This window comes from Lagopus leucura, unplaced genomic scaffold, assembly GCF_019238085.1.
Source record: "Lagopus leucura isolate 7727_CA_CO unplaced genomic scaffold, USGS_WTPT01 Super-Scaffold_100026, whole genome shotgun sequence".
Taxonomy (NCBI): domain Eukaryota; kingdom Metazoa; phylum Chordata; class Aves; order Galliformes; family Phasianidae; genus Lagopus; species Lagopus leucura.
Window position 1 is genome coordinate 1,695,060 of NW_024962277.1, and position 18,440 is coordinate 1,713,499.

An 18,440-nucleotide genomic window follows, 5' to 3' on the forward strand; every position below is an offset into this window, starting at 1 on the left:
TACACGAGGACCGAGCCCCGCTCCTAGCAGAGCCGAGCGCCCCGCAGCCCCCGGGCGCAGAGCCAGGGCTGCCGAGGAAGGAGCAGAACGCGGAGCCACAGTGCCACCTCGTGCTGCCTGCCAGCAGGTCCCTGCCAGAAGGCGCGGGGAATCGCGACCCCGCGTCCCCACTCGTGATTTTCCCACCCAGCCCGCAGCGCTGTCTGTGACACGGCTGTGCCACCAGCGAGAACGGGCATCCCCGTCATCCCGTCCCCTCACACAGCCGCCCAACCCGGGGTGCGCAGCAAACCCCACGTTGAGCCCACGGACACGGGGCTGGTCCCGGCCACGAGCAACGGTGGGGAGAAATCTGCTTCACAAATTACCGCGAGCACCGAACGTCCCTTCTTATCAAGGCTGGACGGGTATTCAATTTTCTCTTCAAACGCCTGCCTTCTGAAATGGTAATAGAATTTCAAATCTAGGGAAAAAGGGAGGGGAAAAACTGAATACGCGAGGATTAACAATGAGAGAGAGAGACAAAGGAAGAAATTATACCAAAAAATACAGTTGGAGCCTTTTGCAGGAATTAATTGAATACAAACATAAAATCAACAGTCTCATGCTTAGGAGTGGGGAGAAAAGGGATATTTTCTGAGTTTAATTAACCTTTTTTTGCCAGAAACAATTAGGAGGAGGGGGAAGGGAGGGAGGGGAGAGCAAAGACTCCTAATTGTTTCGGCTTCCAGCGGATAATTACAGAGCAGGCAGGGTCAGGTCTGCCCACGCGGGTCTGGGGGCTGCGTGGGTCCAGCCGCCCATGTGCCAGCCTTGTGCACATCAATAACTGTTTGTTGGCCTCATGGGCGGCTGGGAGGAGCCGTGGTGCCCTGATGGCACAGGCTGGAGGTGGCCAAAGGAGAAAACGTCCCTTCCTGGCGGCAGGACAGCACAGGGCATCACGGGAGGCCTGGGGTGAGGATGGGCTACAGCTCAGCCTAAAGCTGGGACAGGAGATTAATAAATTAAACCCAACACCACTAAATGTTTGTTTAGCAAACTTGGCTCCTTATCTGTCCAGGAATAGATTGCAAAATTATTCAAGAGTCTTCAGTGTAAATTACTCTTAGTGTAAGGATTGTTTAAATTGCAAACGGGGAATATTATGGTGAAGTGTACAAGGTATGCGGTAAATTATGAAAGTAATTTGTGTAATTTATAAATTGAGTTACATAAATTAGCCACACAACATACAGCATGAATGTCAAGTTGTGTACTCAATTGTCACAATAATAGCTCAGCATCAGATTAAGTTGAGGATTAATCTAGACAGAAAAAAGTCTGGATATTACAAATAAATATAAATATTAAATTGTGTACCAACAGCTGAAGTTATTGGCATTAATAAAACACAAACACTCAATCACTTATGGAGCATAAAAAGGAGGCAGAGCAGCATCAGTTTGCATGGAGAGCCTCAGACCGTGCAGAGTGCTTTAGGAAGGGCAGAAGCTACCTGAGCCTGCTCCAGACATCCACATCTCACTGCTGGCGTGCTGCAGGACCTCCATCCACTGCCAACTCCAAGGGGCTACAAAACCACCAGTGAGTCAGAAGTTTAGATTAAGGGCACCTCAGTGGCACTCATTGGCCAGCTCTGCTGTTCTCCCCCACCACTACTCACTAGTTCAAGTTCTTGGGTCTTGGAGGAGCCTTAGGAAATGAGATCCAAAGGTGCTTTTTTTTCCACAGTCAAAAGTATATTTCTACTACTCCTTTTCCTTGAGCACTTCTCCTCCTGCCCCCAAAAACTCAGACTCAGCATGAGCAAGACAACACTGGGACAGACAGAGCCTTCTTGGACACACAGACATCGTGAAATGAAAGGCTCTGTTCCTGCAGTCTTCAGGTCGAGATTTGATCTACGTTGAAAACCTCAAAAGGTTTTTTGGGGTGAAGGATTTGTAGAGCTGTGGAATAACAAGAGGAAATGTTACAGAGCAGTTTATGAATTGCTTACCCTAATATAGAAGGCTGGGTGAAATAACTCCCCGGGACCAAAGAGAAGTGGCTCTCCCTGTGGGGCCGCAGGGCCAGGAGCCAGGCTGAGCCACACCATACTTTTGGCCCCGCTGTCCACACTCACAGTGAATGGCAAAGGCTTCTGACCTCAGGAATCTTTCACCTTGTACTCCTTATGAAAATCTAATTTTCTTTGGAGCTGAGAATGGCAGAAGTCCACCTCCTGAGATGAGCTGTGATTGTATCATCATCTCCTTGCCCAGGAGGGCTGCAAGGTCTGTAGCAGTCTTCAAGCATCGACCTTCACTTCCAGTGACTCAAAAGCGAGTTTGAGCCCAGTTTTTTCTCTAAGTACAACTTAATAAAAACCTCTGGAGTTAACATGTGGGTTTGGTTTTCCCTGAGAGGTTTAGAAGGTTGGACCTCCCCAGCAGACCCACAAGGTAAGCAGTGGGCAGAGACTATGGCTGTGCTCAGAAGGACAATGTAAGATTGGCTTAAAATCATGGCAAGCACATTGGCCTCGTTTTTCTGTGCAATTCCTTGCACTGCTGATTGGAGTTTTTGTTTTGCTTTTTACAAAAATTATGCTTTGAAACAGCTGGCCCATCAGTCACAAAGAGAAAGCAAGCACCTCTTTCTCCTGCAGCCACACTTGTATATCGTCACCTTGAGATCAGGTTCCTATCATCTACATGGATCTAACCCACTCTCTGGCTGAAAACAGCCTTCAGCAAAACCACTTGAGTTCTGCATCAGCAGCAAGCAGTGCGAGACCACCTGCAGCCTCCAGAAAGGACTTAAGTTTTGTTCTTGGAGAAGCTGAAGTACCAGACCCTGCTGTCTGAGGGTGCTTCCAAGAAGATTATCGGCTTAGGCACTGCAGCTGAATCTCTCTTCTCTCTGTCTGTCTGCAGACTGAATTGTGACCCTTTCTTTCAGTTAGTTTTCCTGGCACCAGGGAGGTGAGGCCCACTGCTGGCTGGGTGAAGCCGACAGCTGGCACTGAGCTTCCATGGCTGGGTTTCATTAGGATGGTGGGGAAAGCAGCCACAAAGTACGTGAAATACATTACTGTGGGTATTCAGCTTTCTAAACTGCCCGTCAGCCTGCAAGCACTTACTTCAGCGCACCAGAAGCACTGTATAAAACAATAAGAACACAGCAGAGAAATAAACAGCTGAGCATTTTCCCCGCAGCACCGCGCAAGCACCAAATTAAGTTGGGAATAAGGCCAGCACCCAGGTAGCCTGCTGTCAGCCTGCACTCTGCTGGGCCACGCTTGGAGTCCCAAGGTGCAAAGCCAGAGCCATGCCTGTGAGCAGCACCAACCCCACAGGAAAGCACCTCTGCAAACCTGTGGCACGATGGATGCAGACGTCAGGCTGAGGCTACGTGCAACGCCCAGCATCAGATGCACAGCACTGAGCCACCTAATCCAATAAGCTGCAATCCAAGGAAGTTAGCAGGGGCTGGCAACAGCTCACTGGAAGCTAAGGTGTAGTGGGAAAAACATGCAATACAAAGAAGGCTTGCAAAAGAAAAATAAGTAAATAAGGATTAAGGGGACTATCAAGGCTATTTCATTGAAGCAGCCCATAAAGAGCAATTTCTCTGCCTTTAGTGAGCTTTTATTTTTGCTGATATGATTCTAGCTAAATCCTGAACCGGTGTTTCTCCCTGGCTCGTTAAAGGCACGAAGCTTCCTCACAGTCACCAGCAAGACTGCAGCAGCTGAAAGGCTACTGAAGGAAAAGTGAAGAATTAATTTTTTAAAAGCCACACGCTCACTGCTGTATCAAATGGCAAAAACTCAAATCTCTCCCTTGGTTCAACTGCTCGGAGGGGGAATGCACGGCAGCACTGGCAGAGTTCCTGTTTACTTGTTTTATGATGGTTGTAACGAGGAACCCATTAAATTAATAGCTGTGCTTTATTTTTAATGTTATGTTTAGCTAATCCTGACTTACAGTGGCACTCCCCATTCATAGAAAATAAAAATCAAACTGGCTTTGTCGATGGACTCCATCACCCAGAGAATGGATGCAGAAGGATGTTCGTGCAGTCGTAGGAGGGAAAAAATAACACCCTTTCATTCTTGCTGACGTCCCTCAGCTGGTGCCCATTATAGAAATTAGCTCAGGCAGTTCAAGAACTAAATAATACAAAACTGATCTAAAGCTGTAAGAAAAATAATTGCCAGTTGGAGCCACTCCAGCACCTCGATGACAGCCCAACGCCACGTATCAAAGCAGGGACCCTTGTGCCTGCACCTGCACGGCCTCAGCAGGTGGAAGCTGACTCACGGCACGAATGCTGAGGCTATCCATGGGACGGGTGGGTATTCCATCAGCTGTAGGGTTGAAATTATCATTCACATCCTTCAGAGTACGTACATAGGTTAATGATGCAACTGGGTCAAAACCAAAGCACACAGCCTTCAGAGGAGGGCAGGTCCAGCATCAGTGAAATGAGTCCTCAGTGGTATAGCAAAAAAAAAAAACAAACCCAAACATCTGAAAGGAGCAACAGAATCCAAAAGGATTCTGAGTTTCCAGCATGATGTCCAGGAAGCCAAGGCCTTGTTGCTGCTCCTGCCCTATGCTGTTTCCTGCTTTGCAGTCTGGGTGACCCAGTAATCTTTCCCAGTCTTAAACAATGATGATAACATGTTTAATATAGGAGAAAATAAGAAATGTGCTGAACCACATGCACCAGCTTGCCATAAATATTAGCAGTAGGAGATAGGAGACGAAGACAACTTTCTCCACAGCTATCAACTCTGTACTAATTCAGTATTAAAGGAGGATTTTTGTGAGAGGGCGAGCAGATCCTGACCCTCCAAACAGAGCCCTGTGAGCCAAAGGGCTTGGTTTGGGCTCATGCAAATTAGCAAATACACCCCAAAGATATCAGAAATTATACTTACTTCTAAAAAACAAAACAAAAAAAAAACCAAACCATGAAGGGGGCAAAGTTAGGAATCGGAAGGAACCTTCAGCTCCCACTCCCTGTTCCCCTTGGGGTAGCAAGCCTTTCATGCCATAGCTCCCACATAACGCAACAGCAGGCAGAAGGAACCAAACACAAGCATCAACATCTCGTAGCACTTTGCACAAAAGGAACTGCTGGACCGAGCAGTTCTCCATCAAGCAAAAGCAGGAAGAACATCTAATTTAGGCCATTTGCAAAGGGAAGCTGGCATCAGGTGCAGCTTGTTACATACCCCAGAAGGAGCAGCTGATTTCATCTGCAACTTGGAAACTGTAAGTTTGTTTGCTGCTCTCCTTGTAACATGGCAAAGGAAAGCTCACTGCCACGTGCCGACCTTTGTATAGTCTGAAAAGAGCACGTCATTAAATCCAAGGCACTTCTGACATGGAGCTCTCCTGAGACCAACAGCTGCTCCATTTGCTCCCTCCAGCTTTGCCCCAGGCTTTGCAAGGACCACTGCTGGGTAATTAACACAGAGCATCGTTTCTGCCCCAACAATCTCAGTGAGCAGAGGGTGACCCAGACTATTCGCTCCAGTCCCCATCACCCTTCAGTCTCCCAGCACAGTGATGGGAAGCCAAGACATGCACAAAGGACAGTGATAAGGCTGACAGCTCAGAAGGTCAGGCAAGTCATTTTGGGAGCATCACATCCATCTTCTCCAAGGACAAAAAAATAAATAGAGGAGCAGGTGTGAGGCTACAGACCTGCAGGACTCTGAGCAGCCCAACTGACTCCCGTGAGTTTCCCAGAGAGTGCTGTGCCAGCTGAAAGGAGAACAGGGTGCAGCAGCTCATTGCAGGCTGCATTTAAACCAGGAACACTGAATGACAGCAACTCTTGGAGCATCAGTGCTGCTTCTAACCTGAGAAGATCAAGGCACCAGGCAAACCAAAGAACGTGATCCTGAAACACATAGAAGACTGGCAATGAAATGCTTTAGGGAATTAGATAATTTAGTGACAAGCTGCAAACACTTTTAACCAGTTTGGAAATAAAAAAAAATTACAATAATTCAGAAGACAAATGGAAAAATTCTGCCTAGAAAAGGAGCACACAGCATGAGATCACAGGATTCAGCAGACTATAAAATAGGAAATGAGACTTACTCTTCTCCCCCTACAGCTACACAAAACCCTCCTACGTAGATTACAAACGTGCTTGGCAATTGCCTTCCTCCTCCAGCCTCTCCTGTTGTGGACAAGGCAGGATTGGTTGAAGCCTGAAAGCAGAGAGGATATTAGATAAAACATCTTGCAAAGCCAAGTGTGAAATATTAACAACAGGAGGCAATGGCTTGTGTTCATATGCAAGATCACAAATTTGGTGCTCAGAGAGCCCGAGATGTCCTTGCACACCAGAATCTCAAAGCGCTTGTGGAATGTTTCATTTAAAAACCTACTGAAGCCTACTGGAAAATTTCTATCAGTTCTGTTATTTGCTTTATTTCCTCTTACTTCGCTATTTTTGTTCTGTGACACCAAGAAATTATGCATGAATAAAAAGGTTATTCCTTCCATTCATCTGGTCGGTTTTAAAACAATTTGTACTTGTGAAGTGGGCACTCTGAAAGCCTGTATTTGTACATGAAATTAGCACAACTGTGCACACTGCATCCGAATTGCTGGGTGCATTTGTACATGCAATTACCCAATTTGCACACAGAACCACAACAACCAGGAGGCAACATGGATGTGCAGCCGTTCAGCTGAGCAGAGCACTGCATCTGGCACTGGGAATTTTGGTTTTGGTAGGTGAAAAAGATCGTAGTCCTGGACATGGCAGAGCTCCTTTTTATCAAGCACACGTGGCACAGACAGCAGCACGGCTTGCTGCCCTTACCCTACCTCAAACGTGCCTTGGAGGAAACTGCCTCCCATTCAACATCTACAAAAGGCTCAGCTCTTGTTTATCCTGCAGTCCAAGCTGCCCACTAATTCCAGCTGTGACAGGACTATGTGCTAAGGACATCTATTCAGCACTGACTACCAGGAATAACCATTTCTGCCACTTCAGAGCGTAACTGAGACCTGCTGTCACAATCTTACATGAAAAAAGATTAATGCTCCCGAGATCCAAGCAGCAACTAAGGAGAAACATAAGGACAGGGAGCCTAAGAGCGGATGTAGGGCTTCTTCCACCTTTGCAAGGGCTTCTGTGATAGGAACAGGGGAGGAATATGAAAAAACTCTCACTCGAAGATGCATTACCTGTAGATTTTTCACCCGAATGGCAGCTGTGGCTCTGCAAACTGCACTTCATCTTCAGCAGTTTCCCATCAACATCTCATTTTTTTCCAGGCTTAGCCAAGCAGGCTGATGATGAGGGCAACCACAGCAACAAAACTACTCGTGGCAGCTGTGCAGCACCAAAGGAAGGGGCAGAACTGCAGAGTGGGCAGCTGAAACCCAATCCCCACACTTGGGGTCACCAAGAAGGTCTGCAGCCATTCATCACCAAAATCCAACGTAGCATGGCAGGACAGAGCAGTTTCCAACCCTTAATGCTGCACGATGAACTGATTTCTGTCCTCAGCGACTGCGGGTTAGGCAACACAATGCTGAAGTAGGATGATGTGCAAGAGGTACATTTTCAGCTAATCATCAAGCAGTCCCTCATCTGGAGGTGCTGCATGGCCTCCGAGTGCCACTTTGTCCTTGTTGGGCTGCAAAACAACCGCAGTGCACCTGGCCAACATTAACTGGAGATGTTACATTTATGATTTTATGGCTGATATTTTCCTCTACCCTCTATCAATTGAGTTCACTGTCTGAACGATCGCATCTGTTTATGTTCCACAGACACCTGCATATCTTGAGATGACAGCAACTCCCTGAATACTGTAATCAGTTATTTCTCAACAGAGGAATTGCCAATTTGGTAAATAAAGCTCATTATAAAAGAGCGTGGATATGTATTACCGTTGCCTAACAGAAAAAAAATTGTCCAGTGCTGCCTGATAATCAGCCCTGGCATCGTAGTCCCCCCCAATTTAGGGCAGCTGAAATAATGACATGCAAATTACTTATGCCAAGGCAACATTAGATGGGGGCAAGAGGAAAATGAAGAAGAGACAAAATAGGTATTTTTCCTCTTTAGACCAACGACGATGTAAAATCCAGTCAGTGACAGGCCTTGCTTCTTCACATTTCCACATGCAGCATCAGAAGTCCTGCTGCTCTGCAGAGCCCAGCCATCACAAGCAGATCCAGAAGCCGGCACTGCAGTCCCAGCAGAAGCCCACCCAGTGCTGCCACAAACAGACCCGAGGACACACCATATCCTGCTTTGCTTTGGAAAACCCCCCTTCTTTTGGAGATACCCAGTTTGACCTGCACAGTGATGAAGAGTTGGAACTTTTGTGGCATCAGCTCTCAAAAGGAAAGTTGCTTTAATGAAGATATGAAGTTCTAAGTTGCTGCCCAAAAGCAGAATATAACATAGAAAACAGTTCTCAGTTCCCCTCATTTATTTTCATAAACACTACGTTAAAATCTGACGTGACCTCCAAAAATCCACGATCGCATTCTTCAGAACCTGTCAGACACAGCAAGGAGGACACGAGCAGCAGAAGCTGCCAAGTGGAGGAGAAGCTTTAGGCAGAGAAAGGGAATGAAGTTACAAACCAGACCTGTTCCTGTTTTACTGACAGGTGTCTCTGCTGCAGTTTCCTCCAGCGGGATGAGATGAGAGAAACGGAGTTCCCACTTGGCTGCACGAGAAGCAAACAAGGCCAGAGTGCACAGTGGACAGCAGAGGAGGAACTGCACACAACAACTAGAGTAAAGAAAGATGGCTAGGGCTCTGCATGCAGCACGCAGGGTGTTTTTCAGTATGATTCACCAACGCTGATTCTCTTCGGCCAGGACTTTACACTCTTCCAAGTACTTTCAAATAAGCCAACCTCATTCAGCCTGGAACCTAAAACAAGTTTCGTGATTTATAAAGTGTGATTGGAAAGGCTTCTATTCCCCATACTTGGTGGGAGTTTTCATTGGCACGGGTAGGAGGTAGGAAACAGCAATCTACAAACTCATGGGACTGAAAGTATCTCACAGCACACAGTGACCATTAAACACTTTATTACTTAGGAGAGAACCTCAGAAGGGAAGAAACACGCCTGCTGGTGTAGCCAATCAGAGCATGCTAGGAACAGCTAATCCCAACAAGCTAGTCAGGGTTATTTCTAAGTACTTCAGTCCCTTAATTCTGGAGCAAACGGACAAAAATAACAACTCTTGAAACTCAGACAGGGGTTGGTGAAACCAAAGCTAGCACAAGGTGAACCAGGCCTGTGTGGAGTATGCCTCCAAGCAACAAGTCGTGCTGGAGTCAAGGCCATTCTTTACATTCTATTATAATACAAAAATGAAGCAAATGTTCCCCTCTCCTACGACACTCTGCCTGGCTCCAGAAGCATCCACACAGACCAGTACATGCAGGCCATTAAAAGAGGAATCATATTGTTGTCTTGGACCATGACAGGCAGAAGGCACCAGTTTTGGTCAGCGTCTTTCCAGAAGGATGCTGGGCCTTCCAGGGAGCATCTGTGGTCCCTGTCCTCTGCTGTTTGGTGGCTGATGTTTATCCAGAGTTAACTAAAAGCTCCTGGAAGAAAAAAAAAGAAGGAGACAAAGGAAAAAGCAGCAAGTTAGTTACACAGCTGTTGGCCTTGGACTATTTCTTTCAGAAACAAAGGAGCAATGCTGCATGAGTGACAGGCTACAGAAAATTCCTCAGAAAATGTATCGGGTATTGCCTTCTGCAAAATGCAGTCAGACACTCAAGGGGACAGAGGACTGTGGAAGCGAGAGAGCAGGTCATGATATCAAGGCAAGGCTGATTGTATGAAGAAGAATATAAGGTCAGTTGTAAACAATCAGGACTTATAAATCTGATGGCCTGCAGGAGAGAGAGGCCATAGACCCAGCTGAGGCTCAGGGCAGCTGAGCAGCAGGAACGAGCACAGCTCCACACTAAGCCTCAGCCCCAGCAGGACATGGGAGCACTTGGATCAGCAGCTGCCAAACACACACCACTCATCCCAATGCTTGGAGCAGGACCAGCATAAGAGGGGAAAGAAAATAAGAGAGCAATTCAGAGACTACCCTACTAAGAACTTTTACCTTAAGATACAAACCCTCTTAAAATGGAACACAAAGAGTGCTTACCCACATTTACAGAACCCTTCTAAAGCCAACCACAGAAAGACAGCTGAACAGCCAGCTGCACAGGATTCCATCAGCCAGCTAACCGGGCTGGACGTGTGCTTGGTTCTACTCCTTGTGCAGCAGGCATTTTTAGGAAGGAGACTGTGGTTCCTCGAATGTTCTCCTTTCTGGTACACCTCGTAAAAACAGCGCTGCTACCACACATGGCAATGCCTGTTGGAAGGTGAGGGTGCTGTTTAGGCTGCTTCTGCATAGCAGGCCGATATTCGCTGCTTAACACTTGCAAAGTCAGCATGCCCAGACCACACTGACCACACACCTCCACAGAGAGCCCTGTCTCTAACAACAGTGAAACAGAGAAGCTTCAAGAGATTCAAGAATTAAGAGAAAATTGTTTGCCAAATTATTTAGACAAAGCTTAGCCACAAATCTGACAAATGAACCATCAGTATTACTTGACTGCCTTTAATTTCCCAGGTAATTTTTCTCACCATTAATGACTTACAAATTTCACACAGTGCAATATATTTTAAAAAATTCTAATAGCACGCGCACAAAATGCAATGAGCAAAGCAGCAACAGCTCCCAATCAATTTTGCAATACAGTAATTTGCTGTATTTGTACTGTAACACTTCAGTCAAGTGTCAAGGAACACTCTGCTTTGTGATAAAGCCACTGTTGTGACCACTCTGCAGTTAACCCCTACAGAAGGCGCCAAAAACTTTTCTGTAAAGCAATTTTACAAAACCTTTGTTACACAATTTCATGTTCATAATCATAACTACATTCTTTTACTTGTCCAGGAGAAAGCACAGCCAGCACTTAACCTCAGCCGATTCCTCCCAGCCTGGCCCATCCACATTCCAAGGACACATCCAGCTGGAGGCTCACAAATACTCCTTGTGCAAAAAACATCAGGTTCCATCTCACGCCACATGACTAAGCTTTCCCAAAATCTTTTGCAGCCATCACTGGGCCAAAAGCTGATGGGATGCCAAACAGGCTAGACACCAATTTCCTGCCGTGCTGCTCACACCAAGGGCAGTTTCTGGGAACAAAAGATGTAGGTAACAATACTATCAATCACTCTGCACTGCTTCAAAAGAAACAAACAAACAACAACAGGAAACCAGAGCGCAGTCTCTGAACCTGTCCAGCCCCAAATCTTCTGGGGAATGCGCTGTGCAGTGCAGGCATCATTAACACCAATAGCTCTGGAGATCAGAGGCAGAGATCAGAGCTCTCCTCCTCCAGCAGTGCCTGCAGAGCATCACCCAGCTGTAGCACATCTGCAGGTGGAGACTCTGAGGGCCTCCTGGTCTGTTAGCAGTTGATGGGAGAAAACACTTGTCACCATATGCACAAAATTGTTTTCGCTGTTCCTGAGCTGTCAGTTCATAAACCTGTGGCTAACTACTTAAAAGCACAGTTCCTTTGATTTCATGCCTCACGCGCTGTGTAATAGCGTGGAAGGACGCCACTTCTCCACGACTAAACCCATTCTTTGCTAAGCCAGCCGTTCACACCAGTGTTTCAACTCCAGCTAGCACTGCAGCCCCATGGATCCAGACTTGGCACCCTCTGGGGTCCCTTCCAACCTGGAATCCTCCCTGCAACATGCCCCAGGGCTGCTACAATGCTTACCTTCCCTTTGATAGGAGGAGCTAGGAAGGGGAAGGAGCAGCCTTTTCTCTCCTGCACATCCTTAGCATTGCAGATGTACCAGCCAGGCTACACAAGCAACAAGCCCAGGCAGCTCACAGCCACAAGCTGTTCCTGCATGATGGGATCCTCCCAATTAATCAAGTTGAGGCTCAGCCTGAAGTTAAGTGATGCATCACAGAGTAACTGCCCCGCGGCCAGCTCTGGATGTTCTCTGCTGCAGTATTAGGTAAGAGTTCAGGATGCAAGCAGCCTTGAAGCATGCAGCACTCACTGATAAATCAGGATGGTGATGGTGCCAGTTCCCTTCATGCAGAGGGAGAGCAGATTGTTCTGAGTGTTAGGTAGACACCAGGTTCTGATTTGAAAAACTCCAGCCCAGCACTACCACCTACAAGAATGGTCTTCAGTATGGGGTTCGAGGCAATCCATCACAGCTGTGTCCCAGTGTAGGAGCTCGGCATCCTCTCCATGCTCCATGCCTCGGCTCCAGGTGAAACCCATCAACTTAAGGAACTTCTTCCCTCTGGATTTGCCAGATGCAGTCTGCCAAGCCCCAGCTGGACCAAGATGTATTTATTTAACCAGCCTTTAGTCTCACAGGGGTAAACCCTGCAAGTGTCCTCAGTGAATGCCTTACTTTGTACTAACATTCCTTCAAGCAGTCACACTATGGTGCCTGCACATCTGGGCACTGCGTAGCCGTGAAGAAATCAGAAAGCAGACCTCCATGATAAATGAGTCGGTGCATTTGGAATGTCAGTGACAAAGCAGAAATTAATCTCCATAGTTCCCAGCTCTGTGCCACGCGCAGGCAGTTTTCTCAAACCCAGAAGACCTGTAGGCATGCAGCAGACTTCAGTAACGTGACCAAGTCACTTCTTCATCTCTGCTCGTGTGCAAAGAGGCACTAACAAACTACAGAAATCCTCACCTGTCCTAAGATGGGTGTCCAAGGCCTTTCTGCTGGATAAGGCATTTGTTGTGGGGCTATTAGCAGCCCATAGCATTGTAAGGGACATTTGAGTCACTCCGGTTTGATGTATGCTGTAGGTATTTTTTGGTTATGTGCAATTTGTTCTGTTACATTCGGGGTATTGGCTGTTCTGCTGAGCAGCTGTGCTGACTAATGGATCGTAGCACTTCTGTGCCATACAGTTATTGCACAGAAAAGCCTCTCTGTCTCCCTCATCCTTCAGAAGTCCAACAGTTGCTGTCCTTGGGTTTGGAATACGAAGGGGCCGGAGTACGCCTGGCAGCAACAAAAAGCATTAATTCAAAATGCTATTAAAAGAGTTTTGTTGTCCCTCTTCTCCACGTTAACAGCTTTGCAGAGCAGAGGAGCTCACCCGGTGACTTCTCAGCTGCTTCCCTGGGACAGGGCCCTCAGAGCAGGGCAGCAGAACAGCACTTTCAGCAAACGCCCGGGATGTGCTGTCAAATACATTGCCCTGCACTGCCAGAACACCGGGCTGTTTACCAGCACAGCCAATCTCCAGCTATTCCAAGCCTCACCTGTTTGTTCATGCATTCTAACATTGATTTCCTCCAGACATTTGTTCTAACTCGGAGAGAGCTCCCATCATCAGCCTCGCTTCACAGGAAACGCTTTGCCACTGACTGAGCAGCTCTGCAGTCCCCAAGCAGCAAGAAGCCCCTGGCTGAGCCAGGAGCCCCAGAGCCACAGCGGGGAGCAGGAGGCCACGCTCAGCTCTTTTCATTTGGGACACGTGCTGGAAAATGGTAGGGCCAGGAGGAACAAACAGGGCTCTGCAGAGAGTTGCCACTGAAAGGATGGCTGATTAATTAATTGGAGTGCAAACTGAGGATGGGTTTTGTTCAATCGATGTTAATTGCATTTAATCTTATTCTTGCTGTTAAGAAAAGCCATTGGGCCGGGCTAGTGCCTGACACGCAGCTTTCACCCACACTTGGGAGGCGAGGCAGGAGGGGAGAAGTAATGGAAAGAAAGGAAATAACCCTTCCTCACCCCTTCTGCATCACTGCACAACTTCATTGGGTCTGTTCCATTATTTAAACAATTTTTGTTTTCCAATAAAATTACACAGGAGCTCTAAAGGACAAAAAACTGGATGTGGAGCATTTCACCACTAGTTGTTCTGGCTCTCCTGGGTACTGGCTCAGAGCTTTGTAAACCCACAGAGCCGTGGCTATCCAGCTGCTGCAAGGGACTGAAATTAAGAAAATCACCTGCGTGAAGCAGTGCCAGCTCTGCGCCCCAGCTGCCCCCAGCACACCTCCAGCTGCTGCCTGCCTCTCCCACCAGATTGGCCAGAGCATCTCTCAGCTTGCTGCTGATCTCAGCTCCACATACCAAACGGCGCTGAACTCTGCCTTCCCCTAACACAGAATCATTAAGGTCAGAAAAGATCTAAGATCACCAAGTCCAACCCCAACCCCCCACACCATGCCCACTGACCTGCAGTGCCACAGCTCCGCAGTCCCTGAACGCCTCCAAGGACAGTCACCCCAACCCTGTGCTGTAGTTTATCAGTAGTTTTCTTCATCCCTTGACAAGCATTAGTGCCACTGCCTCTTTCCAAGTAAAGAGGACGTATCACAAATGCTGTGAAGGACTGGCTGAGCATTAAGTGGTCTGAAATGGCTTTACTAGACTCGGTCAAGATTGCTTTAGAATCATTTCCCTTTAGGACAGTGACCCTCTTTCTTTACAGCCAGCATAATGATTCTACCTCAGAGGATGGTAATTGCATCCCGCTATCTATACACATCAGAAGGTAGAGACTGCGAACACAGCACAGCATCTTTCTGGAGCAAGCTGAAGGCAGGAACGCACAGGACGAGGGGATAATGCTGGGCCTAACCCTAACCCCTCTGCCCCACAGCCAGAGGCACCCCGAGCATTTTGCAAGCTCCTGGATTAGTCCCAGGAGGATCCAAAAGCAGAACAACTTGTACAAATACAGCTCCAGTTTTGTAAGGATTAGAATGAACTTCACCCAACTGTGAATATCCCTTTCCAGAGCCAATAGGAATGGAAAACCTCTTACTGATGCAACAGAATTTCGTTATTGCAAACCCTAAACCCACAACATTTGCAAGCTAAGGACAGCAACAGTAACATAGTTTGCTGGGGGACACTGACAGCAGGGTTTAACTGCTGCACCACCAAGCCCTGATCTGAGCAACCTTCACAAAACCCACGCACAGAAAGGCAACAGTTTCCACATACCCCCACTCCTGGTGGATAAAAGAAAAAAAATAATCCCAGAAGCCGAACGACTTTGGATTAAGTTGTATACGTGACCAGTAATCTCCTACTGGAAGGAAGAAAGAGATGCAGTAAATACTTGCAAAGCCATTCCAGTATTTTGAATTAAATGAATTACAGAAATGGAAAGTACACGATGCAAGACATTACAAAACAAGGCGCCAGGAAGGTGCAGGAATTGGAAACAAGCTGGCAAATGATCCCTGCAGACTACTGAGGAAAATTAATAGAGAGAAAAAGGATATGGTAACAATACTGACTGATGAACAGCAGCGTTAGGTACATAAATTCAGGATGTCAAGCTTCTACTTAAATCGAGTTCTGGAAGAAGAACAGCAAGCCCTACTGTTAAAATGCACTGGAAGCACGAAGGCCAGCAATGCCAAGCCTCATTTCAGGACAGGCTTCCCCTGTGCATCCCTCCAGATTGAAGTTTCTGACTTTAATTATTCCTGAAGCATTGTGTATACAGGGATTCAGAGCAGGGATTACTAGCAGGATCCTTGTTATAAGCACCACTTCTCAAACAAATTACACTTCACTTGACGTCAGTAACATACACAAGAAAACAAATTAGATAAAGGCAGCAGGACCGCATGAAACAGATCCAGTGCAAGGAAACTTCACAAGGTCACCCAGAAAAATAAACACATTTTTAAAGGTAAACTTGTACTTTTCCAACACCAGGGTGCACTAAAGCTTGGTGCAACCCAGACTCAATGCATCCCTGGCAGGCTGGGGACTCCATGCAGCTCAGAGACCAAGCCTAGATAAGATGAGGGGAAAAGAAAAAAGAAATGAGATGGAGCAACCTGTTATCCTCTAAACTCTGAGGGCTCATCCCAAGCCACCCACTGCCCCATGCAGATGGGAGACAGGGATGGCCACCTGCCTGGACCCTTAGCTGCTGCAGCTGTATGTCCTTGCGTGGTTGTGGCTTGCTGCTGCCCGGCCCAGCCCCACACACCCAGCACAGCAAGGGAGGCACAGGCAACCTCTCTCAATATCCTTCTTCTGTGCTTAATGCTATTTCTGCTCAGCGATACAGTGAGATTCCACACAGAAGTGTTATGAGCTTGACTGGCTTTATTTGTTTAACAGTTCACATTTTCATTAAGCTGTTGTTACTCGGCAGCCAGTGATTTTGTTTGTGTGATAGCCATATTCATCTCACCTGTGCGGGCGTAAATGTCACTCACCCTTTTTTACAAGCAGAAGAGGCAAAAACGAGTGGGATAGAGCAGAGGGAAGACTGTGACTCCACACAGATTGGTGTGAGATGCACTTCTGCCTGTTTCTGTGATACCCAAAAAGAGTAGGGCCACAGTAGAGACCATACAGGTAAATTAGATCAAAAAACAGGGATCCTACCTCAACTGCCCGCCTGCAATCCAGAAACTGAAATATCTTTGATGGAATCAGCCCCTTTGATGCACCGCTGCCACTCTCCTGCACCAACTGAGCGCTGCTGAATGGGCGCTTATGGTATCTGACCATCAGATTTTTAAGAATTAATTACACGCCTAGCTATTGCCAATCTCTCAAGTATTTTGTAATAGCCGGTTCCAGGAACTGCAAGATCTAATTCAATCGCAAGGAAAAAAAAGGTTGGTTGTTTGCCCTGCACCAAAGGCCAGTTAGACCATTCACCAAGGTCAGGCAAGCAGACAGAGAACTAACAGATGTGAGCTGTCAGCGGGCTTTGCTGAGACCATGATTCAACCATGCCTCTTAGACAGAGATTCCAGAAGTCACCCGATAAACCCCAAATATTCACCCTGCCACTCCCCTTGTCAGCACCAAGGCGCTGAGACACGCAGAAGCCTCCATGCTGCGTGGGCACAAGGCAGGGAACTGCAGGTCAGCATTTCTCCAGCTCCTTCCTGTCCCTCTCCCTGTTCAGAAGGTGCCCTGGTAGAATGCCAGATGCTGGAATAAGCCACAAAAGCCTCCTAAATAATCATTCCCCATCTCCTCCACTGCGAATTTATAGTCCTGCATCTGTGTCAGGACAGAAACCTGCTTCCATCTGTCTAGAACACATCCTTTACAAACAGGGCCCAAGGTGGAATGCTTAACTGGAGCTTTTCATAATGTATTAAAAGACTAGGAAAGAAAACGACAGCGTTTAAGTGCACTGCTTGCTCTTCTTGTGGACACTGCTCAAGTGGAGGGGGAGTAGGTTGAGATTCTTAGGTTTTTTTTATACATATATGACAAATGATGCAGATCTCCATCCTGTAATTTCCCTCACTATGCTGCATGTCTGTTTATGATAGATACCAGCACAGCTTCTTAGGTGTCCGTTTATCTGCTAGGAAAGTATTGTCTGCTTGGAAGCAACTCATCCTAACAGAGCAGCCTCAGAGGGGGAGATAGAAAAAGGAGGGGGAAAGAGAGACGAGGGGGCTGTCAGCTGGGAATACATCCATGCTTCTGCTGCAAAGGATCTGGCAGAAAGCAAGCACCGTATTTAGTTTTAGCTACATCCTCTCTTCCCACCTCCTAGACCATTCTTTTCTAGTGTCACTCAACACCTCTTTGCATCTTCTTCCCACAGAGCTCTTATCATTAACATACGTTTCGGTTCAGACTTGCAACCTGTGGAAACAAAGCAAACCCACAGCTTTCTTCCATGGGTCTGCGCCAGCACAGCGGAACCTCAGGTCCAAACCTGAGCAGTCTAAAGGGTAAGATAGGCAACGTTTAAATTAAAAAAAAAACAAAAAAACAGCCATAAAGGAAATTAAAAAGAGAGAGAGAAGGGGACAAAGAAGAAAAAAATGTGGTGCAATGTGTATTTATACTTTATGTTCAAAGAGACTTTAACAGCAACTTGTCAATTTTCTGTAACCAGGATTAGAACAGAACTCAAACACTTTATTCTTCTGAAAAGCCCTCTGAGTTGAATTTCTTTCCCCACCAAATGGCCAATATAAAAAACAGCTCACAAATCCATATGATATCAGTAACTTCTCATCACTCTTGGAAAAACAGTGGCCGGGACAGATTCATTAATCCAACCAAATGAGTCTGTGAAGCAGTGTGGCTGCCAGAATCCCCATCACGTCCCACACAAAAACCAGCACTCTGCAATCCTGGTCTCAGCAATTCCCAAGCCATCCTGTGTGGTACAAGCAAAGCAAGAAGCCAGAACTGAATGCTTTTAAAATGGAAAACAACAGTCATTGACCATAGCTGCCCCAGTCAAGTAATTAAGCATCTTTAAAAAGCAACTTTATCACTTCAAGACTCAAAACATCTACCACCATTTTACTCATTCCATCCTTCATACCAAAAGAACAAGGTCACATCTGGAAGGCACTGCAGAGTCCCAGGGAGGTGCACAACCTGC

General features: G+C 46.8%; 1 protein-coding gene across 1 annotated transcript in view; it reads right to left on the reverse strand.

The window, feature by feature from the left end:
• Positions 1-9,063: 9,063 nt before the first annotated feature.
• The window catches only part of CHCHD6 (coiled-coil-helix-coiled-coil-helix domain containing 6), a 101,111-nt gene continuing 91,734 nt past the window's right edge, over positions 9,064-18,440 (reverse strand). The window contains exon 9 of the mRNA XM_042880517.1: positions 9,064-9,606. Within this exon, the coding sequence (XP_042736451.1) occupies positions 9,583-9,606 (24 nt within the window). The 3' untranslated portion in view covers positions 9,064-9,582. The remainder of the gene's footprint in view (positions 9,607-18,440) is intronic.